Source organism: Lepidochelys kempii, chromosome 4 (genome assembly GCF_965140265.1).
Source record: "Lepidochelys kempii isolate rLepKem1 chromosome 4, rLepKem1.hap2, whole genome shotgun sequence".
NCBI lineage: Eukaryota > Metazoa > Chordata > Testudines > Cheloniidae > Lepidochelys > Lepidochelys kempii.
The window spans coordinates 80,156,537-80,182,394 of record NC_133259.1 but is presented as its reverse complement, the minus strand read 5'-3'; the positions used below and the strand labels follow the sequence as shown (position 1 = coordinate 80,182,394).

Genomic DNA, 25,858 nt, shown 5'->3' with positions numbered 1-25,858 from the left:
ACATTAAACAATAATATAGATGAAGATTCATGCATGCCCCCGAAAAATCTACATGACAATCAATGACTCTGAGAAATGTATTACTTCTGTTTGAGAGTTATAAAATTACAACAACACATTATAAGTGATTCCCTGCTCCAGCATGCTAGCAGAGAGTTAAGTTTAATTTAAATTTCAGCAGGTGCACAGCCATTCTCCAGAAACTCACAGGAGGCCATATAAAAATTTAAAATAATTCACCTAGTTCCAATTATGGAACTTCAACTAAGAACCTTTAGCATAAGAAAGAAATAGGCTAAGCAGTCTCACGGAGTTTAGAAGATTCATAAGCACTGAATACTGCCCCATCACACACACACGCACCCACACAGTTCAGCCACAACAGAAAGAAACACAGGAGGCAATGGATGTGGTATAATTAGGCCACAACTTTATTCACCTAAAATATCTGGGAATACCCGGCCATATATTTTACAGTGCAAGTCATCCGCCTTCCCTTAATCATTTTCACATAATCACTCACCGGACCGCACCACCCAGAGGTGAGTTTGGCTCCCTGCTATACGAGACATAGGAGTTCTGAACACACACCCCCACCCTTCCTCAGCTCCCTAAAGAATGCTTTCTTTTACATCCTATTACAATCAATTTTATCTTATAACCATATCCCTTCCATAATGAGTAACTGCACTGGACATCTGCCACAAGTTCTACTTACTGAGTTATGACTTTATAACCTAACCCCACTGCCTCACCCTGCCCAATCCCAAACTTGCTGTGGAAAAGGTGAAAAAAACCTTCCCCACATCAGCCAATCTGGTGGCGAGGGAAAAGCCCCCAAGGAAAAAGGGCTAGTGTGATGCCCATAGTGGATCATGAAGGAACCCAGTCCTTTTTCAGATTCTATGGGTGGGAGGGTGGGTGTTGCCAGTCCAATCAAGGTGAAAGAGGGCTTTATTGAGACTGCACAAGGTATAAACACCAACCCCCTTTTGATCAGCTGGAAGGCCAATGCCTCCCCCCAACCTCATTCAGCTGTTTCCTGCTTCCTCCCACTCTGTGCAGGTAGACATTCCCCCTTCTTCCACCTCTGCTACTAGTTGCAAAGGGAGCCCTTAAAGGGGAACTACCTCGTTTCTTTTAGCCAGCTGGACAAGGACTTACTGCCCACAGTTCTTCCTCCTCCTACCCCAGGAAAAACTGTGGGCAAGGGCCAGCAGTGAAGCCTATGGCAGAAATACTACTTAACAATAGGAAATGCTGCTTGAGAGCCATTCCTGATGGCCAGCTTGGTTGATTCTGATAGCAAATAGCCAGCTTTTTCATTTCTATTGAAATATGATATAATATGATGGATAAATATTGTGAAATAATAGACCATTTTATTAGTATTAGTAACATAGCCGGTTATTACATAACCCCATAACATGGGGTTATGTAAGAAAGCAATTTATAACATAAGGATTTAAACTAGTTTAAACAGTCAAAGAAAATAAGTCTGCCTAAAACGGCTAATGCATGTTGCTTTAATAATAAACACCTCTTTTGGTTTGTTCTTTTATGTTCTATTAGCAGTGTGAAACAGTGCTGTAGATCATATATTTTTCTTTCTCCTTTTGCCTTTTTTAACCTCAGCTAAAGTGACCGTTTTTCTTATAGTAGTTTTTTTTTAATTATATTTTACTTCTGCCTTACCTTATGGATTTCCTGTCATTTTAAATATGGTGCTCAGTGTGATCTGATTTTTGAATAGCAAAGATGTTATACTTTCCCTACAGGGTTAATTTTATTATTATATAGCTAAGGGTAGAAATCTAAACAAAACCAGAAAAAGAATCCAATAATCACTATAATATAGATGATCAGAATGTATTAGTAATTGCAATCAAGTTTTAAAGCATGATAATTATGCCAAAATATGAGTCCCTGCCCTTCACACACCTTCATTTAACACCAATTTATATCTCCCAACATTGTGCAATGAGTTAAACTAAAGGTCTTTCAGTGTGAGGACACCTCCAAAACATAAACAATAATGTACTTTTTATTAAAGTATACAACATGAATAATAATATATCATTATTAATTAATATGTGGCCCCAGTCCTGAACTCATTCCATGTACACTGTTGATACATGTAAACTGCTTGAGCCACCTTCCCTCTGTTTCTGACATGAACATAGTCATGAAAATGACTTAGCCCTGTACTGATTAGAAGGTCATCTGTTAGCTATAACAACATAATTAAATATTGTAATTCCTTCTTATTCCTGTTTTGACTTTGAATGCTCTTGGATCTTACTAAATTTCTGGTGTAAAGGAACAACTTTCCTAGTTTTAAATATAATAAACACAAGAGCTGGACTGTTTTGACTGCTGTATGTTTTGTCGTTGACATTTTGTGCACATTATGATTTTCCTAGAAAAGGGAATTTAAGTCTAACTAATTGCAACAATGCAAATATACTTTTGACCATTGTAACATTGTGAAGATGCTATTATGATGTCACATGTCTTCATTTGTCAACAACAATTAAAAATGAGATGAAATGACCATTGTTAGGGTTTTTTAATATTTGCTTATTGTGACCTAAATGTATATGATGGAATTGAATCAATTTCCAATATTGTGAATCAAATACATTACATAAGTTAGAAATGATCCTCAACGACAGTAAAAGATAATATCTAATTACTAATATACTGTTACATTGCATCCCCTTCACAATGTACAGCAACACAAAACTGCAAATGAACTTCTCTGTGGTGATTTACCTATGTGCTGTTCTTGTAGTTTTCTTCAGTTCATTATTTCTTAACTTTCTCTTTTAATAGAACTGCTTTTTCCTGTTTGCATCTTCTGGTAGGCACCCTATGTAGCTATGATTTTTCTTTTTTAAGGGCTAATAGAAGCTCTCACATTGACCTCTTCCCTAGGAATGAAATCAAGTCTATTTCAGTTAAAAATAATTTCAGGAGCTGTGCCTTCACCAATGCTCCCCTGCCAAATTTTTTGGCTTTAAAATCTCATTTCCCTATTTTAAAATGTGTTTCTCTTCCCTATTGCTGTGTAACAAACCCACACAAAAAACAGAGGACAGGGACTAGCTAACAATTAAGGTAAACAAACTGACTATAGACAAAATTCATAAAGCAAACAGTGAAAAAAGAAAAAAAATACTTTTAAAGTGTATATGATTACATGCAACCCTTATACCAATTACAAAATTATTGAAATTTTTATGTATATTTGCAAACATACCACTCATTCTATTTGTCTTCACAAGGCACACAAATAACATTTGAATGTACATGGCTTACACGCACATGAAAGTTTAATGGATAAACAGAATGTCTGTATAACCTATGTGTTTACTTAATCAAGCCTTTAAGTTCCAGTGGAGAAAGAAAGATGAGATTAATAAATTCCAGTGTTGTCAGTTTTGCTTGTTATTAGCTTCAGTGTGCACTGTAGCTTTGTGTATTTTGTCTGCCTATTACGTACAGGAATTCAAGCCTATTGGTACAGCTCATAACAGAAGGGCCCAGCCTTTTGTTGCAGCAGCAAACATTGATGACAAAAGACAGGTAGTGAGTTCCTCCTATAATTCTCCAATTGGGCTGTATTCATCTGGCAATATTCAAGACGCTCTTCAGGGACAACTGAGGGGTCTAATTCCTAGTTCACCTCAAAAGTAAGTATTGGTGTTTACTTACATTACATGGTCTCTTGTGGAAATACCACTCTCTGTTTTGTTGTCCATTCAAAAGTCCAGCTCTTGTTGTTTTATTTTTCTTTTTTGACACTCTAAACTTCTGTCATATTTTTCAAAACTGGTAATAAATGAAGCAATTTCCTTTTAACATCCAGGAGTGAACATTCAGCTATAAAAGTAGCGATAATGCAGATAGTTAAAAATTCCCCTTCACTGGGTTTGGCTGCGATACGACACACCATCCTTCCCTCTTACACTACCTTGTACTCTTCTGTGTTTCTGACTATAACAGCAAGTGTGTTTTAATACCACTAGTATGCAACATAAAAGTAGTTGGTTCTTAACAATTTGTAACTTTTGTATACGCTAATTTTACCCAATAATAAATATTCATCAACTGAGGGAAGTTATTTTAATCCTTTTTTTTTTTTTACAGGATACGAACTACTTTGAACACAAGCATAATATTCGTCCCAAACCTTTCATAGTCTCAGGCCGAAGCAGGTTATAAACTCTAACTGTATGATGTGTTGGATGCATGGGTTTTTTAATGCATACTCACAATTCATATGAAAATGTGATATTAATGCACTCAAAATTATTTTATGCGATTAAAGCTTATTTTAAAGCTTTTAAAAAATAAAATGCATGCTTTGCAGAGCTCAGGCTTCCATTTCCTAAAGGAAGAGGGTCCAGATTCTAAGGTCAGTGACACTGGTGAGAGTCTGGAATAACTCCAGTGAAGGTTCTTCAACTCAGTGCACCTAGTCCACATTTACATCAGTGCAATTGAGATCAGAATCTGATCTTGACAAGTTTATGGAGCTGTGAAATTCTCTAGTCCCACTATACGTATGTATCACTTGTAAACTTGCTAATTAAGAATTTTATCCAACCTGTCATATCAGGATCCTCTGAACCATGTAGATTGTAAAGGCCACACTTAATCACTCTACAGCAGGCTGACCTATTCACAATGCAATCTGCAGAGGAACTAAATAAAAGAAAAATCTGAGCACCACAGAGTTGTAAAACTATCAGAAAGGGAAGAGCTTTTGCACATGAGCTCCATTTTTTAAATCTAACCTCTCTCTCTCTCTCTCTCATAATTGTGCGTTATAATGCCTGAAACAATATTACTTGATCACAACAGAAGGAAAAGTATCCTTCTAGAATCAAAGGCAGCCTCTGTGGCTACATAGGCTAGGAGGCCTCACAGGCTTGAGCAAATTTCTATGGACACTGCCTTCCAGTACAGGGGTTTTGTTACCACCAGTGGCTTCATAGAATCATAGAATATCAGGGTTGGAAGGGACCTCAGGAGGTCATCTAGTCCAACCCCCTGCTCAAAGCAGGACCAATCCCCAATTAAATCATCCCAGCCAGGGCTTTGTCAAGCTTGACCTTAAAAACTTCTAAGGAAGGAGATTCTACCACCTCACTAGGTAACGCATTCCAGTGTTTCACCACCCTCCTAGTGAAGAAGTTTTTCCTAATATCCAACCTTAAACCTCCCCCACTGCAACTTGAGACCATTACTCCTTGTCCTGTCCTCTTCTACCACTGAGAATAGTCTAGAACCATCCTCTCTGGAATCACCTCTCAGGTAGTTGAAAGCAGCTATCAAATCCCCTCTCATTCTTCTCTTCTGCAGACTAAACAATCCCAGTTTCCTCAGCCTCTCCTCATAAGTCATGTGTTCCAGACCCCTAATCATTTTTGTTGCCCTTCGCTGGACTCTCTCCAATTTATCCATATCCTTCTTGTAGTGTGGGACACAGTACTCCAGATGAGGCCTCACCAATGTCGAATAGAGGGGAATGATCACGTCCCTCGATCTGCTCGCTATGCCCCTACTTATACATCCCAAAATGCCATTGGCCTTCTTGGCAACAAGGGCACACTGCTGACTCATATCCAGCTTCTCGTCCACTGTCACCCCTAGGTCCTTTTCCGCAGAACTGCTGCCTAGCCATTCGGTCCCTAGTCTGTAGCTGTTCATTGGGTTCTTCAGTCCTAAGTGCAGGACCCTGCACTTATCCTTATTGAACCTCATCAGATTTCTTTTGGCCCAATCCTCCAATTTGTCTAGGTCCCTCTGTATCCTATCCCTGCCCTCCAGCGTATCAACCACTCCTCCCAGTTTAGTATCATCCGCAAATTTGCTGAGAGTGCAATCCACACCATCCTCCAGATCATTTATGAAGATATTGAACAAAACCGGCCCCAGGACCAACCCCTGGGGCACTCCACTTGCACTCAGTTCTGTACTTTATTTTCAAAGTAAAAAAATATTTGTGTCATAATTCCAGCAACTCAAGTCTGATACAGCAGTCTGAGAAGTCAAAGCAGTTGGCATGAACCTCATTGACATCCTATTCATGATGGCCAGACACAGGCAGATTATCAAATTTTGTGAACTGTCCAGTTAGTGAACCGGTACAATAAAAAAGATTAAGGGTGGTGTTCATCTGTTTTGACAAATGAAGTTTAGTTTTAATTATGTATATTCTTAGTTATTATTTCTACAGCTGTTACACATCTCACAGACACATACAAACGACAAGATCCATACCATGAAAAGTTTAGTGTTTTAGGGATAGGTCATCAGATTATGATCTAGTGCATTGCAAGGCACAGCACATTGTTGCACTGCCCTCTGGGGTGCCCTAGACGGGAGATTTTGGCACAGGGAGTCTCTCTCTCTCTCCCTCAGTCTCCCTACAACTCTTGAGAAGAAGTAAACTGCACTAGGTCTAGATCTGTTGTAGTGTATGCTTCCCAATGTGCCAGCTTAACTGCAGTCTACAGTCCACCCATTCCCTGTCCACTCCACCCCTTCCTACTCACCTGCAGGAAGTGGGGATGCAGTAGCTCTACTCTATGTGGCCTGCTCCTCCCATGCACAAGAACTGCCAGTATAGAGCACAGGCACAGAGGAGTCAGAGTGTACCTTATGCCCCCTTACTTCCTTGTGTTGGCACAAAGGACAGGTCACAATCTACGTGTGACCCCACTATAGCACACCATTATTAAATCTTTGCAGAGAAGTGGCGTGAAACTGTTTTTTGTGACAATGTTTGGACTTGTAGACCATCACAGTGAGAATTTACAAGGTTCAACTATATTAATATCACCTTTTTCTCATTTAGTTGAATGTTTGGACTGTCTATAAGAGGTCATATATTTTTCTATTTATTCTTATAGTAAGCACTCTCATTCTATATAATCTTGAATATTTAGGATTGTTTCATAATGTATGTTCTGAAAATTCATTTTTTAAATCAAGCAATGCTTTGTAAAAGATACTTGTCATTTTCAGTGAACATATTTAAACAAATGACCATTTTTCAGGATTGCAGATGGGAAATTAGATGCAAAAATTAATCTGATAAGAAAGTGATCAGGCTTTGTGGTCTTCATTAGTTAATATTTGTAAAGTGCTTTAACAATGGAAAGTTCTGTATACTTCAAATTGCAAGTATTATTTATTAGCCTCAGATGAATGGTGCTCTGCAATTGCAAAGCAGTCGCAACAGCAGTGGTTGCCAGTTAGTTTTTTACCCTCTGGACTGAACATATACATTAAGCAAATTCTGCTTATTTGGTACCTAAAGTCACGTGTGCCAAAAGAGAAATTTTAATTTATTATGTTGGAAATTCCTAAAGCAACTGTTGCGGATTACAACCCAAAACAGGTTACATTCATATTATCCTTTATTAAATACAGTAATAACACCATCTCAGTTGTAAATCTCTCTTCAGGATATAAGGCCAACTCCTACAGTCCTCTCTCAATAGGATTTCTGCCAAAATAAGGACCAAGTGTGAACTGTAGGATTTGGCCAATAAATGAAATTTTAGGCACAATTATAGACTTCATGCTGACAAAACTAATTAACAGAGGTATGAAATCTTTACACTAACTTAGCATTGCCTCTCCTTGTTGCTGGTAGCAATAGCTATGCTTCTTTTGGCCTTCTCTCAATGTATTCCATTTTTTTAAACTCATCATTAACAAGTCTTGCACTGCCACAGGATCCAAATCTTCTAACGTGTGACCCTGATTTTTCTAAGCACTGACTTGTGTATCTGTGACTGGTCCCTTCTATGGGCTTTTGGCTGGGGCATGCTGGGACAGCATACTTACTTGGGAACTTGCCTGTCTTTTTTGGAATTAATTTTCCTTTGATGGTAAGGAATGTTTCTCTCTTTAAACTTTCAGAATGTGGTCCTGTACAAATTCCACCTAAGAACTAAAGGGAGCATTAATTTTGGGTTATTGTGGTCCCTCTTCCTCTCCATTGCAGAGTTCTGAAATGTGGCTGTCAGGCAGGCACTGCATTGTATCTCCAAACTGAGAGCAATATAAAATTCTCCCTGATTTATTCAGGAGTCAGCCAGAAAATAACCTATCAGTACACAAACATGTAGGTCGAAGGAAGCAGATTGAATCACAATCCTTCCCAAGAGTTTGATTACCACATATATGTGACTGTGCCCGTGATAAGGAAGTGGTCTCAGATGACTGTGGAAGGCCTGGGTTATGCATTGTTCCTGGAAAAATTGCCCCCTCGAAAAAGAAACCCTCTGAGTCAAATTAGGGCTGAACAGGGCCCTAAGTGCTATGGGAAGAATAGTAAAACCAGTGACACTGAAAAGAAACATTTTGATGTAATATTCACTACGTTACTCTGCTAATGATTTTCCAGAAGATTTGCCCATATTAATGTCCAGCGGCTTTACAGCTTTTCTAAAACTGGAGTTGTAGCCAACATCCTATTTTCATTCTAAATCAAAAATAAGGTCAAATTCAAAAGTAACAGTGACCAAGTTTCATTTCATATCATTTGAGAATCTATTCTGTTTTTGTGAAGGGCCATTTTACATTCTGCTTGGAATTGTTATAATTTAGAATGGCAAAAGTATGTCCAGTTATTTTTTAACATTTTTAACTTTTTTTGAAATTTTCAACAAAATATATGGAAAAAATATGTAATAAATTTATTGTTGAAATAACTTTAAAGGTGTAATAAATACTTCAGTGTAGTATTAAGGAAAATCTTAAAAGGTCACGTGTTATTTTATGTTTTCTTTATAGAAAACCCTTTCAAGTGAGAAAATGTAATGTAGCATTTAGGTCACAGACTGGAATGAAGAGTTTGGGTTCTAATTCCTGGCTCTATCATTGACTGTGTGATCTTGGGCAAGTCACTTAACCTCTCAATGCCTCCACTTCCCATTGTGAGGCTGGAATAATGCTTACCTAGTTCAGAGGGATCTGATGAGGCTTCATTAATCCTCTGAAAAAGGCACAATGTTAAAAGTACAAAGTAATATTATTTTCCAAGTACTCTGAGCTTTCAGAAGGTTATGTTTACTGTCAGTGACAGGGAAAAATATATTTATAAACCAGGCTTTCACAGATTCAGAGTTTTTAATTGCTTGGTCTTGGGTTTTGTTTGTAGTTGTTGTTGGGGGGGGGAGGGAATTAAGGAAGTAAAGTTGACTAGATTAAACATACTTTTGCTTTTCTATATTTGATAGATTTCATCTCTTTCTTTACAGTCATGTTAACATCTCTACACTTGTTTATTTTGTCTTTATTTTGGGTATGTGTTGCACACCTTTCTGTAAACTGGCTATTAACACAGTGGAGGCAGTACTCCTTCCGGTATTGATGGTGGCAGTGGACGTAGTACCCCCTCTTCTGTTAGTACTCTCAGTACTATTTGCCCTACTGATTTGAAAGCTGCATCTAAGATGGCCCCTAACATTCCCTTGGAAATGGAACTTCCTGGTGTCAAGATTGTACATGCTCAGTTTAATACACCTCTGCAGATGTACTCAGATGACAATATAATGGAAACACTGCAGGGCCAAGTTTCTACAGCTCTTGGGGAAAATCCCTCAATGAGGTAATCAGAGCCAGCATGTGCACTGAATATATTTGCTAAAGCATTAACATTATCAATTTCCATACTGTTTCTACATTAAATTTTAAAAGGCATCTAAACAGCAACTAAAGATTTTGAAGCTTATATTAAAATACTATTAATTAGGGCTGTCAAGCAATTAAAAAAATTAATTGTGATTAATCATGAGATTAAAAAATTAATCATGATTAATCGCCATTTTAATCACACTGTTCAGCAATATTAGAATACCATTATTTAAATATTTTGGGGATTTTCTATATTTTCAAATATAGGGTCAGGTCTGGGAGCTACAGGGCTTCAACCCCTCTAGGAGCATGGGGCTTGGGGCTTCACCCACTCTTGGGACTCAGGGCTTCAGTCGCTCTCAGGGTTTGGGGTGCAGGGCTCCAGCCCCCCCCTCCTCCACCCAGGAAGCTGCAGGCTGGGGCTGCTCCAGCCCCTGCTCCACCTCCAGAGCTGTAGGCTAGGGCTTCAACCCCACAATGCCTCCTCCTGAGCTGCGGGCTGGGGCTTCAGCCCCTTCTCCCGCGGGTCGATGCCTCCCACCCCGCTCACAGGTATGCAATTAACACGTTAAAAAAAAATGAACACATCAATTTTGCTTTCAGTTAATTGCAGGCATTAATTGCAATTAATAGACAGCTGTACTATTTATGTATTAAAAATCTTTTTCTAATGCAGATTGTTACAGATGTCTGTCAGAACATACAAAAGACAAGTGTTACAGGTCAGACTCATTTTAAAAAGAATCTCTCTATTTGCAGCTGATAACTGTAGCTACTCTTTAAAATGGACTCTTGATCCACTACTGACCAGCGCCTCAATCCTGAAAAGACTTACACACAACAGCTAATTTTAAGCACTAACAAAGTCACACTGAGTTCAATTGGACTATTTAAGTCCTTAAAGCTCAGCACTTGCATAATTCTTTGCAGGACTGGGTCCTATGATACCTAGCCCTATCATCTGAAGAAAGAAAAATTAAAGCAGTCAGTACAAGACATTTTACACTCTGTTGCAGTCCTTCATGCCCAGAAAGTCTTGCAGATATTCTTCAATTTTTTTCACTCTTAACCCCAATCCAAGAAAACTCATTCCAGACCCCTAACCTTTGGCCAAGAAGGACCAGAATACACTCCTTCCTGGGTTCATTAGCAAATCTCTGTACACGTCATAAGCACTCCTCCTCCTATTTGAGTGCAGCACTACTACAATGTTCTTTCATGTCTGGGGAATGGTTAGTTAAGAATTTTATACAGAGTAGTAGTATAGTAAAAACTCTTACAGACAACCAGGGAATGACTCCAGAGTGGTAAAAAGCAGACTTCAAAACTAACTTCCAGTCAAGCTTGTAATATTTCATATGGGAAACAATTAATTGTGTCTCTTTTTCAAGGTACAGCAGCTCTCTCATTAATAATTTGTCATTTACATTGCTTTCTCCTTCATTTTACACTCTAACAACTTACCTTCTTTTTACTGTGTTTTTACTAACAGTATTTTAAGTTAAATCGTTTACAATATATGTAGTATCCACATTTAAACTATTACAAATATTTTCAATCCGAAGGCTCAATCACGGACTTGAATGGGAGTTCAGGTCATTCCACACATTGCAGGATTGGGCCTTTACTAACTACAAAAATCATACTTATCCAAAAGCATATACACCAAGTTCATGATGATCTGATGGAAACAAAATTCCATTCTATAAGAGCTTTGTGGAGTAACAGTGTTGCCCTACTGCAGTGATGAGCAACCTGCAGCCCGCCAGAGTAATCCACTGGCAGGCCGCAAGACAGTGTTTATATTGACCTTCCACAGGCATGCCGTGGTTCGCCATTCCTGACCAATGGGAGTTGCAGGAAGCGGCGCGGGCTGCAGGTTGCCCACCACTGCCCTACTGCCTGGTTATCCATCATCAATAACATTTTTTTAAAAAGCAAACTTGCTTTCTCCCCCTGTGAAATCCTGGATTAAGTCTAAGGATTCAGGTTTAATAGTTGGCAAAGGCATCCCCAGTTTGGGAACTGACCCTGCACAGAGCCCTGAAATGTCTCAACTGTTGGGGGTTACTTTTCCCTATGCGTGAACTTGGAAAAGGTATCTTAAAGTCTAGTGTCTGGTAAGTAATTTGTGTGTGTGGCAAGTAATTCTACAACCATTACTTATGATTTTTCTTGGGAACATGTTAAAAATAAGTAAATCTGGGTAAAAAGTTAAAAATCAACCATTAGTAGGAATAAAAAAAATGCTGATTTTTTTTAAACTTAAATGAAAAGTTTTTCCTGTTACTTGCTGCAGTCTTTGTTCTCCAAAGTAAATTTAATAACAATGCATATGTCTTATCTACAGTATTTTCACCAAGAGTAAAAAGTACTATGCTGAGGAGGAAAGATATTTAGTTTACTATTTTAAAAATAGCTCAGAGAAATCTGGTTGGGGAATCACAGAAATATAGAGCTGGAAAGGACCTCAAGAGGGCATCTACTCCACGCCCCCCCCCCCCCATCCTGAGGAAGGCCAAGTACACCTAGATCATCCCTGACAGATGTTTATTTAACCTGTTCTTAAAAACTACGACACGGATTCTACAACCTCTGTTGGTAACCTATTTCAATACTTAACTATCTTTTAGTCAAAGTTTGTCCTAATATCTAACCTAAATCTTCCTTGCTATAGATTAAGCCCATCAGTGGACATGAAGGTCAATTTATCACAGTCCTCTTTATACCAGCCCTTAACATACTGGAAGACTGTTAACAGGTCCCCCCCTCAGTCTTCTTTTCTCAAGACTAAACATGCCCAGTTATTTTTAACTTTCCTCAAGTCAGGTTTTCTAAACTTTTTATAATTTTTGTTACTCTCCTCTGGATTCTATCCAATTTGTCCACATCTTTCTTCAAGTGTGGCACCCAAAACTAGACACAATACTCCAGTTGAGGCCTCACCAGTGCCAAGCAGAGTAGAATAATTACCTCCTGTGTCTTACATATGACACTCATCTTAATACACTTCAGAATGATACTTGACGTTTTTGCAACTGCATCCCATTATTGATTCATATTCAATCTGTGAGCCCCAGATCCTTTCCTGCAGTACTGCTGCCTAGCCAGTTATTCCCCATTTTGTGTTTGTACATATGATTTTGCCTTTGCCTTTATTGAATTCCAGCTTGTTGATTTCAGATCAACTCTCCAATTTGTCAAGGGCATTTTGAATTCTAATCCCGTCCTTCAAAGTGTTTGCAACCCCACTCAGCTTGGTGTCATCCATAAATTTCATAAGCATACTCTGATTATCAAACATTAACTAGTACCAGACCTGGGACAGACCTCTCCAGCCCCCCACTGAGTATGACCTCCCAGCTTGACCACAAATTAGGATTATAGACATTCATGGCATCCAACATACAAACATAGAACAAAAGATTTTTGACCAGTCACTGAGTCTACTTCTAATCCATTTCATATTCTAAACCTTACTCTCAAACTCCAGACAGATAGACAGACACAAAACCCAATCCAACCCCCTTGCAAGCAATGGGAGTTTTACCATAAGATTGAGAGTAGGAGCAAGCTCATAATGAGAGACTTAAAATTAACATTTATCTCTGTATAAATACAGTAATATGCTTCATTAAAGTATATGATACTGCTTCTACTTAGTTCCCCAATACTCAAAAAGTTGAAACCCCTTTGTCTTCAGCCTAATTTTCACAATGCATCCACAGTGTCTGTTCTTCACCGTACCTGCATATCTTGTTAGTAATAATTCTTAATATAAGACAGCTAATATGAAATATTAGGGATAAAATCCTGTCCCTACTAAAGTCAGTGGGAATTTTGCCATTGACTTTAATGGAGTCTGATTTTCTCCCTGTGTGTTTATTTTGTTAAGGCAGCCACTACAAAAAGTAGTATTGTTTCATATTCTCTGTGTATATATAAAGCCTGCTGCAGTTTCCACGATATGCATCTGAGGAAGTGAGCTGTAGCTCACGAAAGCTTATGCTCTAATAAATTGGTTAGTCTCTAAGGTGCCACAAGTCCTCCTTTTCTTTTTGCGAATACAGACTAACACGGTTGTTACTCTGAAACCTACAAAAAGTAAGCAACACAACAATTTTATTTAATTTAAAAAAACAACAACAGATTTTCCATTTAATAAAGCTTGGCTTTTAAACATTTGCCACTGGAACATTTGTTTCATTGTCTTTTCCTATGAATGTAAGTTAAGTAAATCACAATTACTATTATCTTAACAATTAATATATTAACTAGTGATTGGCTGATGATGCCCTGCAGAAAGTTTGGGTTGTTCAGATTTCTGCAAACCTTTCTTAATAGTGTGAGTGATATCATGTTTTAATACTACACTTGAAGCTATTTGACCTGAAAATGGTATTCTGAAAATTAGGTCAAAGAGCAACTGGTGACTTGGCTGCAGCTGTTTTGAGGGTAAAGACAAGTAAGGGCCCATTTCCAATGCAACTATAGCCAGAAAAGTTACTGTAAAAATAACTTCCCGAGGTGTCATATTTATTCTCTAGCTAGACTTCTACATATAATTTTTTAAATTTATAAATCAAGAGATGACTTTTCTAACTGTCAGTCCCATAAACTCAACCTAGGATCTGAAAATCAAGCTAAGTTCTGACTTTTCAGCATCAGCAGTAATAAAGATTTTGCATTCTAAATGTAACTGAGGCATGAGGCAGAACAGAATAGTAAATAATAAATATTATGAATAATAATAATAATTAGCACTTATATGAAATCCAGGTTACTCTCCCCTGATTGTATTTGCTCTACTGGGCTAATAGTACTAAAACTGGATTTATCAGTAAAGTGCAGAAATCGGACTCAAAGACACAGTCTTTGGATATGTTGATTAATCAGAAGGTGCCCTTTTAAAAGTCACTTTTCTGAGCTTGAATTAAACTTTGATATTTATTTGTAAAATGAGAACTTTGCTTATGAGAATACTGTGCAGCAATAACAGGAATATGTATTTAAATTAAGAAAGATATATCAGAACTTCACCACTGTACAAAGCATGCCAATCTAGTCAGGGGGGAAAGGTCTATTCAATGATTCTGTAAACTGATTTTTATCATAACTTTGTTTATTGAATCATACTCATGTCCAGTAGCTCTACTGCTTTAAAGTTATATTGGTTAACTCTCTTTACCTGCTCATCCCTTGTTCATGTTGCAGTGAACCAGTACCAACCTCTGTACCTCAATCTGATGTGTACAGGATGCTGCATGACAATCCGGAAGGGCCCAGTCAACCACGTCAATCTGGCTCATTTAAGGTGCTCCAGGATTTAGTCTCCGAGGATTCTGGTTAGCAGCAATTTACTGTATATATCTGTTCACAGCACTCTTTATTTTTTACATGTGTTGAAAGGGGAAAACCTGAAAAGAAGATATACAAGGATTAGAGCTATAAAATTCAATTTCACATTTTGCTACTTTACCCCTTTTATTAAATATTTAACATGTGCTATGACAATTAACTAGTCTTAAGACTTCCATTTATCAACCACATTTTTCAGAATCTCTTGTCAGGTTTTTTAAGACTGATAATGTGCAAAAATGTTTTGACTGAATGATAAAAATGTTGCATGAGAAAAGTTTTGGGGTGAGATAAAAATACCACTGAAACAGGAAAAGAAAATTGTCCATCTCTTTCTAAACCAGGAAAAGAAGTGGGAAGAATTTTAAACTCTTTCCTCAATTAAGTTTCTTCTCTCACACACACTTCTAAATAAAAAACAAAATGATGCTAGAAAACTGGTTGAAGAGAATACCGTTTGCACTTGCATTCTCCCATAATTATACTCTATCAAAAATACTATAATTGATGAGTTTTTAACAATAAAGCAGATAGGAAAAGAGCATTATGAAATTCTGACAGTTTTATTATACCTGTACTAAATATAAAAAGCAGAATTTAAACAAAATTAATCTAAATTTAACAGTTTACAAGAAAAGACGTATAATGTCATAATAGATTTTTGTTTAAATTTTGATATGACTTTTTATTCATATTGTGTTATCAATCGTTCAGAATGAATCTGAAGGTTAACTCTATAAACAACAAGTAAGGCTGCGAGTCTTTCATGGGCCCCGGGCCGCCCCCCAGCCCAAAGCAGTGGCAGCAGGGCCCCGGACCACCCAGAGTGGAGGTGGAGATCACGGATTCCGTGACTTTCCGGGACCTCCATGACTTCCCCAGCTGCAGCGGCTGGTGCGGCTGACCCCAGGGCCACGCGAGCAGCTGGTCTGGGCCCAGGGTCCCCAGGCAACTGGTCCTGGGTGCTGTCCTGGAGCAGTGGCCCAGGAACAGCAGCAGTGCCCCAGGCCGCCCCGGCCTAGAACCGCGGCAGCAGGGCCACGGGCTACCCCATGTCCAGAGTCGCAGCAGCAGGGCCCCGGACGCCCCCTGCCCGGAGCAGTGGCAGCGGGGCACCAGGTCACTCCCTGCCCAGAGCGGTGGCAGCGGGGCCTTGGGCTGCCCCTCCCCCCAGGTAAGATTTAGTTAAGGGTATTTTTAGTAAAAGTCACTATTGCCCGTGACCTGTCCATGACTTTTACTAAAAATACCCATGACTAAATCGTAGCCTTAATGACAAGTAATCTTTTCATTAGCTGACTTTAATGCAGAACAACACTCAGGGCCAATCCTACTCCCACTGAAGTTAATAGCAATATTCCCACTAACTTTGATGATGCAAGATTTGGCCCCTCAAAATTAAAAAAAGGTTATTGTAAAGGTCCTTGTATAGAGAAACTCTAACTTTACTTAATGAAAGGAAAAGCTTATAAATAAGATCCTACTTAACTTGCGATATTTCAGAAATTGCAGATTCTGCAATATTAGGCTTCCATCACAATTTTGACAGTAGGGGGCCGCCGCTTTCAGCGCCTGATAGCTGACAACGGAAAATCGCAGAAAAATAATAATGGACTTTATTACCACAAATAATAAGGTCCATTATTACTTTTCCACAGTTTTTCATGGCTTGTCTGGAACTCAGCTGCAATTTTTTGACAATCATCCTGCAATTCAAGCAGGGCCTTCCTTATAAATCAGTATAAAGTAGATACACTCAAGCAAGCATTTAGTTATAGCCAGATGCTTCTGTGTTATACTGTAAATAAATGAGAACATTCTGTTTCTCAGATGGACGTCCCGTTGGTACAAGGAGTGTGAGGGCACCGGTAACAAATATGCCTTCAGGTGCAGGAAGTGTACAAAAAGTGCCATTGTGCGACAAATGTGGGAATGGCATTGTGTAAGTTGTTTTTTCTTAATTTTCATAAAGTTATAGCTATAGCATAAATCTTCAAAAGGGATTACAAAATACAGGCCGATTTTCTACGGAATTTTCTGTTTGTAATTTTAGAGAAATCAAAAAAATTGCAGGTGCATTGAAAAGCTTAAAAAAAATAAACCATCCAAAATCATTAACATAATGTCTTAAACATTTTCAGGACATTCAGCTCACTTTTCAAATATAACTTATTTTTCACTTGCAGAGGCCTGAGTTCAAGCTTCTTGGTACCTCTTGCCACACTCAATCATTAACACAGATACTGAAAAGAGCAGCTGCATAGCCTGTACTGTTTCAGGCTGGGATTCTCAAAGCTGCCTAATGGAGTAAGGTACCCAACTCCCAATTCAATGGTGTCAATAATTTCAAACAGGAATACAGAGAATCCTGAACTCATGTCTTGGAGGCTAAGTCAGAGGAATTGTTTTCTAAACCTTTTTTCACTCCCTTGCTGCTGGGGTACATTATACTGTATGTGATAGTTGAAAGGGGCAGGTTTCAGAGTAGTAGCCGTGTTAGTCTGTATCCGCAAAAAGAAAAGGAGTACTTGTGGCACCTTAGAGACTAACAAATTTATTTGAGCATAAGCTTTCGTGAGCTACAGCTCACTTCATCGGATGATGAAAGAGGCAGTGGTCTTTGAAGTACTGATCTTCCAGTGGAGTACTGAGACTTCCAGATGGCATTTTATATTTACACAGGAAAAGGTCTGCTCAGAATCAACTTCCAGCTTTAGAATATTTTCCTAGCACTTGGAAGAACATGACATAACTCCGCGGGCATTACCAACAAGCCCCCTACAGTAGAGAAACAGTATTTATTTTATATGTCATGTTGCCATGCATTTCTGTTTTATTCTAAATTTATTCTCCTCTACTAATTTAGTTTTCTCTTCTTTATTTTCATAAACAGTGGTACAGTGGTGAAGGCACGTGACAAGTACCGGCACCCAGAATGCTTTGTGTGCTCTGACTGCAATATCAACCTCAAACAAAAGGGCTACTTCTTTGTGGAGGGACAATTATACTGTGAAACTCATGCGCGAGCCCGCATGAGGCCACCAGACGGATATGAAGCAGTTACCATTTATCCGAAGTGCTAGTCCTATGCTAACAGACACACATGCATGCACACAAAAAGACATTAACAACTTAGAGCAGCAATACAACTGACTGAACTTACTGCCTTAATCCAAAGTAGCAGTTTTTAAACATTTTCTTTTGGAGTGGGAGTGATGCAGAAGCCTCATTAGCCAGCAATAGCATATATAACAGTAACATTTTGCAAAGTAATTATCTTTGAATATGCCAGTGTAATTTAATGAAGTATAAGGCAGTAAAGTTTTGTATGACATATTGTACTGGATAAAAATAACTTTAAACAGTTGAGTGCTTATATAGCAAATACAGTACATAGAATTGTGAAATCAATATATTTTTGTTTAGAATTTGTTTCAACATAAACTAAATTTTTGCACAAATATAGTAACGATTAGTCTGATTCCGAGATGGCTTGAGCACCAGCCACTTCTATAACTCAATCCCTCAAAGGTCAGTCCACTAAAAAATCAGGGATTTTACACCTATACTACCAAACTGCAGTTATCCATGTCTGCGTCAGCCATAAAATCATTCAACTATCATTACCCTATGCCACAAAAACAAGCTTTGCTTTCCTTACTTTGATATTTGAGAGTCTATTTATTTACACCTACTGGTGCAACAAATGTAATACAACACTGATATTAATTTTATATAAATAGAACAGCAAGCACAGTGAAGCTTGCTTATAGTGGAGTAGAATGAATGTCCCATATTATTTCAGTGAACGGCTGAGTGCAAACTACAATGAGAGTGTGACTTGCTTCACTTACCATGAAATTCTGATGGAGACATGAAAAGGCAAACACACACACAAATAGCAGAAATGAGCAGGTATGGTCATAATGAAATTAGATTTGGTAACTTTAAACTTTGGCAGCATTTATAATTACTGAGAATTAAAATATGCCACGGAAAGATCCTACACTAAGTACTTGCTGAATGCCAAAGAAAATACTCACAGCTGAGCATTTTCTGAAATTCACTAAGGACCAAATTTTCAAACAGGCATATGTCTAAATATGTATGCACTTTTGCTCATGCCAGTTTTAGTCACACCTATCTTCCAATGTGCATGGCAAGTCTGTATCTTGTGTGCATTTATAGGTATGTGTAGGTACACAACTCTGCACATGTGCATCTGAAGAACTATGTGCCTCCAATAGGTATGTGTACAAGTCCATGCACACTTAGGTGCACACCTATATGAAAAACTGAGCCTTAGTGTTTACAGTAAGTATCAAAACCATAGTAAATTGCTTATGACTGTATTTAAATACAACTTATGCTATAAGAAATTAAAAACTTTCATATCAAGCATACAAACATAGCAGAGACATGAAAAACTGAGTACAGAAAACCCCTAAATATTTTTCCCATTCTACCATAAGATCTCAAAACATGCAGAACACTGAATCAAAATAATATAGTGTGCATGTTTTAAACACATACTAAAACCCCAATAAAGTTGCATCTTGAAATCTGAAACCTAATGCCTGTGTATTTCAACAATTCTCAAGGTTCTTTAATGTACTGCACTTCTACCCCGATACAACGCTGTCCTCGGGAGCCAAAAAATCTTACCGCGTTATAGGTGAAACCGCATTATATCGAACTTGCTTTGACCCACTGGAGCGCGCAGCCCCGCCCTCCCAGAGTGCTGCTTTACTGCGTTATATCCGAATTTGTGTTATATCGGGTCGCGTTATATCGGGGTAAAGGTGTATTTCAAAATTTAAATATGTTTATAAAATTTGTCCATGTCACCACATATTAAATATAACAAGAGTCTGTATATACAAACTATGCACAATATGCCTTTTTAAATAAAGATGCATCTTTAATTAATTTTAAAACACCAAAAATAGTGCTTCCAAAGCACCAGGAAGACTATATGTATTATTACTTATTTCCATTAATGAAATTCTGTAAAGTAAATTTAAATTTTCTTTTGAAAGCGAGAACGCAAGGAATACATATCATTCTGAGAAGCTTTAATGTAATCTAGGTTTTAAAATCATTGTTTGTAATGTTCATTTCTTTATTAATAAAAATTGAAAGTAGAAATAAATCTATATAATCAAGATTTTGTATTTTGCCTTTCTGGTATGAAATGAAAGAAAGTATGTGTAACGGGTTCCCCCCGGGGTGCCACCTGTTATCACTGAGCTCTGTAACCCACCACCCGGGGCTCCCTCTCACACTGTGCTGCTGTGACAAGTTGCAAAGCCCTCCAAGCTTCCACTTTCACCAGCATTCATACAGGTAGGGACATACCCCTCTGCAGTCACATGCAGACTCTCTAACCACCATCCTCTCAGTTTAGGACCCCAGAGCAGTACCGTCCTGCCCTGGTCAAATCTGGCCAGTACATGGGTTTAACACCCGGTCCACCTCTCCCTCAAAGTGAAAAGGACCATGCACACTTGTGGTAACCAAGCTGAGATTTTCCCTGGACACCTTAGTCAAACACACACTGGTTTGGATTAAAAAACAAAATAAATTTATTAACTACAAAACGATAGATTTTAAGTGATAATAAGTGACAGCAAACAGATCAAAGCAGGTTTCAGAGTAACAGCCGTGTTAGTCTGTATTCGCAAAAAGAAAAGGAGTACTTGTGGCACCTTAGAGACTAACCAATTTATTAGAGCATAAGCTTTCGTGAGCTACAGCTCACTTCATCAGATGCATAGCGTGGAAACTGCAGCAGACTTTATATATCTATATAGATATATAAAGTCTGCTGCAGTTTCCACGCTATGCATCTGATGAAGTGAGCTGTAGCTCACGAAAGCTTATGCTCTAATAAATTGGTTAGTGATATATAAAGTCTGCTGCAGTTTCCACGATATGCATCTGATGAAGTGAGCTGTAGCTCACGAAAGCTTATGCTCTAATAAATTGGTTAGTCTCTAAGGTGCCACAAGTACTCCTTTTCTTTTTGCAGATCAAAGCAGATTACCTAGTAAATCAGGGATTGGCAACTTTTGGCACGTGGCCAATCAGGGAAATCCGCTGGCAGGCTGGGACAGTTTGTTTACCTGCAGCGTCCACAGGTTCAGCCGATCGCAGCTGCAGCTGGCCGCAGTTCACTGTTCCAGGCCAATGGGGGCTGCAGGAAGCGGCAGTCAGCATATCCCTCAGCCCACGCCACTTCCCGCAGCCCGCATTGGCCTGGAATGGTGAACCGCGGCCAGTGGGAGCTGTGATCAGCCGAACCTGCAGTCGCTGCAGGTAAACAAACCATCCCAGCCCACCAGTGGATTTCCCTGATGGGCAGTGTGCCAAAGGTTGCCGATCCCTGTAGTAAATAAACAATATCACAAACTGAGCTTAATATTACATACACAGGCTAGAAATTCTGTTTACCTAGGCCCGTCACTTCCCCCCTGTTCAGTCTTTATTCCTCAGGTGTTTCCAGGTGTGTTAATGTAGGGGAGTGGGGTACCCACATGATGTCATTTTCCCCCTTTTATATCTTCTTCCCACTTGCCGAAAAGCTCTTTTGCTGTGACCTGGGTCAAACAGTTCCCATTGTGTAGTGCTATCTCTGAGAGGTTTCTACTGTACACAGTTCCTGGGGTAATCCTTGTGTTTGTGTGCATTTCCTCAATAAGCCATTAACACTGTTTGGCCTCTTTCCTGTTGTACCTGAAAGGCTGCTTGTAGGTGTTTTCAACCTCATAACATATTTCAGTAACAAATACATACCCAAACTTCATAAATTCACATTTGGCGATAGCACATACAATCCAATGAGATATTAATGTCTAGCAGATGAAGACTTTTAGAATACCACCTCACAAGGCATACTTTGCACAAAATATATCCTAATTACATGACAGTGGTGAATATTGGGGTACCAGGGTGCCACAACATGCATGTCCAGTAACTAGGAAATATCAGAAGCATGGCATATGCAGCCGTACAGCAGAGTACATTTACAATTTGTTGAGGCATGGTGGAGATTAAAGTCCCGAGGATTTTATTTGGGGTGCCTGAATATTAGGAAAATCTTTTTAATGATAGTTAAGGCCTGGAAGAGGTTACCTAATGAAGTTGTGAAATCCCTGGAATTGGAGGTTTTTAATAACATGTTAGACAAACACCTGTCAGAAATGGTTTAAGTAAAAAATTTTATTAAAGCTAATGTTAAAAAAAGTATATAATACATAGGTTCAGAAAAAGAATGTCTGTACATCTGGATATAGTGCTTCGATTATCCACAAATACAGAGTTTGTTTTTAAAAGTCATATGATACATAGAGCACATAATCAGCAATAACCCAAATTTAGGTGAATAGATTTAACAATATAGTTTAGATATTAGAAACCAAATACTCGGGTACATTACTCATGAAAAGTTGTACAGAGATTTGGTTGTGGAAAGTTAGACAAACACCTGTCAGAAATGGCCTAGGTATAGTAAATCCTGCCTCGGTATTGGGGGACGGATTATATGATCTTTTGACACCTCCTCCGCTCTACACTTCTATGATTGATTCTATTTTTCTGTGTAATCTGGGGAAAGATTAGCTTTCTAAATCCGCAGGTTTGTACTCTGAGAAAAGAAAGCAAAAAATTTTCATTACAGCCAAAAATCCTCCATCTTTGCGAGGAGAGAGAAAAGTGGGAGGGTGCATTTCAAAGCAGGTCAGCAACTCACTTCTCCTTATCTGCCCAGATATACTTGAGTGTCAAATTGGAAAAACTAACAAGTAAGTACATATGAAGGTTGTCAAGTTGAAAGAAAGTTGAAGCACATGAGTTCATGCCAAACCATTTTGGGGGAGTTCAGTGGCATTGCATCATGACATGATGCTATTTTGAGAGAAGGTCTGAGTCTGCAAGTGACATAAACAAATCTGGCAGGTGATCTTATCTAATTGTATCACCACTCAATGTCAAAGACTTAACAGTAATGTAAACTAGAGGAAACAGGTATGGGAAAGGTTTGAAAGAAGGGTTTCAACTCCAGACTGAATTAAAGACCCTAAATTAGAAGATAGCAGGGAGGGGAAAAAATTGGAGTTCTGTCCTGCAGTCTCTGCCGAACTCCAGTCTGAGGGAACTAAATATAGATATATTTAAAATGTAAGTGGCACTCTCCAGAGCAATCCAAAGGCTACATTCTTTTTTCTCTATGGTGTCAGTGGTTCCTGACATATTTCCCTTATGTCTCACTCAAAAGTGAGAACCTTTATCCACTAGCTTAAGAATGTTGTAGCCAGTAATCATGATACCTTAATGCTACCAACTATGCACAAATACTTTTTTTTAAAGCTAAGAGCCCTGTAGAGCCATAAGTATTTATTTTTGGATGGAGAGTAAGATGCTAAGTATAGATGTTTGTTATCTGGACTCTTCAGATGTCGATCAACAGGTGTAAAAAGTATTCCCCAGCTATGTTACTTTTGCATAAACAGCAAAGCTATTTTGAGGCATATGAACACTTAAAATAAAGCTGCACCTTTCACAATGTACAAACTGCAGATAGTATCTGAAATAAAAGATATAACATGGCTTTGACACTGATTGTCCAAAGACATGTCCCAGTCAGCTGTTTAGGTTTCTTTCAATGATGTTAAAGGGACACCACTTATCTGAAATCTAAAACATTTTAATATAATCTGTTAAAAGACACTACACCTTCTTTCCAGTTTCCTGTTAAATGTTTAGCTTTACATTCACATTTTTCTACTTTAATTTTTTTTCTTTCCCTTGGTAATCTGTGAAAAACAAACAAACAGAATGAGGGTGATGTGAAAAGTGAAAATGACTGTACATAAACTTTTGTCATATCCTTTTTGTTATATATACACACCTTCCCCCACCCTGTGTCTGTCTTGCCTTTTAAACAGTTTCTTACAGGTCTCTGGTCTGCTTTCAAAATTCTTTTTCTGTTAAAAAATGTTTACTCAAGAGCCTGAATTAACCTTTCTTAAAAATCTTGTAAGCAACCCAGCTGCCTACAAGAAACTGATATTAAATAGAGCAGAGTAGGTTCCGGAGAAGTTGATTGAGACAGCAGAAATCAAAGGCAAAAAGTAATGAAAAAAATGTATAATTGTCAACTCTTGTATGCCAACACAGTCAAGCCAAAAAGAAGTTTCTATATTATGACAGAGGGCCATATTGTGGCCTAGCATTCGTGGATGTGCAGCAGAGTAATGCAACATAAAGCAACCCATTACACTCCTGTCTGGTGTGCCCACACTCTGTGTAGTAGCCATAGGAAAGAGCCATTATTCCCTCAACTGTCCATGAGGGAAGAAACTGGCGGAGCCTTGGCTTCATTGCATCAACATGCTGGCCACTGTAGTTGCAACAGCACTCCAGGGGAGTATGATTCATGAAGATCTGGCACAGTGTACTTCCCACTTGGAGCAAGAGGAAACCCTGGAGTTAGACTCACAATCTGCCTTCCAGCCTGCTCCAAGGGCACTGCAACCCTCTCTTCTTTGTTTCAAGCCCAGGGCAAAGCTATAATTCAACCCAAATTGTACTGTATATATATTTCAAGTCCTTTTGACTTTAGGACACTTAAAATAATTAATTACATCTTTTTCAGATTGGCCTCTGGTTTTCAGATATATTTTTAATACAAATGTAAAGGTCTCCTTTTCTTTTTCCTTTTTCTGATACTTCATAATTTTTTTAAAAGTAAACTAAAGTAAACCACAGAAATTTAGTTCTGCATACAGTCAGAAGGAAAATATACACCACTGTACTTCATTAGGAAAATGACGTCCAGCAAAAATCAGATGATTGTTTCTGTGGATGTGAGTTTCCTACAAGATATACAAATGAAATACTGGACAGCAAACATGTAGAGATGGGGTAGCAACAGAGAATGTTTCAGTTTCCATAAAGAACCGTCTTTGCATGTGTATGTGTGTGGGAAGGTGAGAGGAAGATTTAGTTAGTCTGAATATCCTTGAAATCTTTGTAAAACAGAACCACACAGGAGACTACTAAATGATGTATACTTCCCTTGAAATAGGCTTAGTCTCCTTTATTTTTGTCTTAGCTAATAATATCAGAGAGCCCAAGAGCAACTCTAGACCATACCTTGGGAGAGGTTCCCATGCAGGTAACCTCTGCAGGGTAGAAGCAATTTAACATGCACCTCTTTTCAGGGAAAGAAAGCAGATCCTGAGTGGGAGGTCATAAGACAGTGAAATTACATCTTTCTTTCTCCAGAGGTACATGGTCAGAGAACGACATGTGAAACATGTTTGTGTGTGCCAGAAGTTTGTACTAGCACTTGATACTTGTGAGGTCAGGTCTTACTAGTTGAGAGCTTAATAAAGAGACTGAGCCTCGCTTGAGCTATTTGACATCACAACCTCCTGCATGGATTATCGCACAGAGGTAGCTTAAGGATAACAAGAGCCCCAGGGAGGTACTAATTTGCATTGATTTACAGCCATTCAAACCTGTGCAGTGAATACTCTTTCAGCACACAAGCTTCCACTGTGTGTGGAAATCCTTAGCAGCAGAGAGACTTAGTTCTAGTCCTTCATTTGAGGTCTTCGGTGTCAACAAACACCATGAATTTTTTTTTTAAATCACACCAGCAGTTGAAAAATGTGTACCTGCAATTGTAACAAAATAACTCCAACGATTAAATGGTTACTCACCTTGTAACTGTTCTTCTTCGAAATGTGTTGCTTATATCCATTCCATTAGGTGTGCGCGCATGCTGCATGCACAGTTGTCTAAGTTTTTCCCCTAGCTCAGAGGTGGGCAAACT

The 25,858-nt window shown here is 38.5% G+C and overlaps 1 protein-coding gene across 2 annotated transcripts in view; it reads left to right on the top strand.

Moving 5' to 3' along the window:
• PDLIM3 (PDZ and LIM domain 3) overlaps nt 1–20,055 on the top strand; it is a 41,722-nt gene extending 21,667 nt beyond the window's left edge. Inside the window, exons 4-8 of one of the 2 annotated variants that reach the window (XM_073341853.1) lie at nt 4,153–4,220; nt 9,371–9,634; nt 14,875–15,005; nt 16,849–16,960; nt 17,912–20,055. In XM_073341853.1, the coding sequence (XP_073197954.1) occupies nt 4,153–4,220; nt 9,371–9,634; nt 14,875–15,005; nt 16,849–16,960; nt 17,912–18,101 (765 nt within the window). In that variant the 3' untranslated portion in view covers nt 18,102–20,055. Of the gene's footprint in view, nt 1–3,507; nt 3,696–4,152; nt 4,221–9,370; nt 9,635–14,874; nt 15,006–16,848; nt 16,961–17,911 lie in introns of both variants that reach the window. The other variant, XM_073341855.1, reaches the window with a different exon arrangement.
• Nucleotides 20,056–25,858: the final 5,803 nt, after the last annotated feature.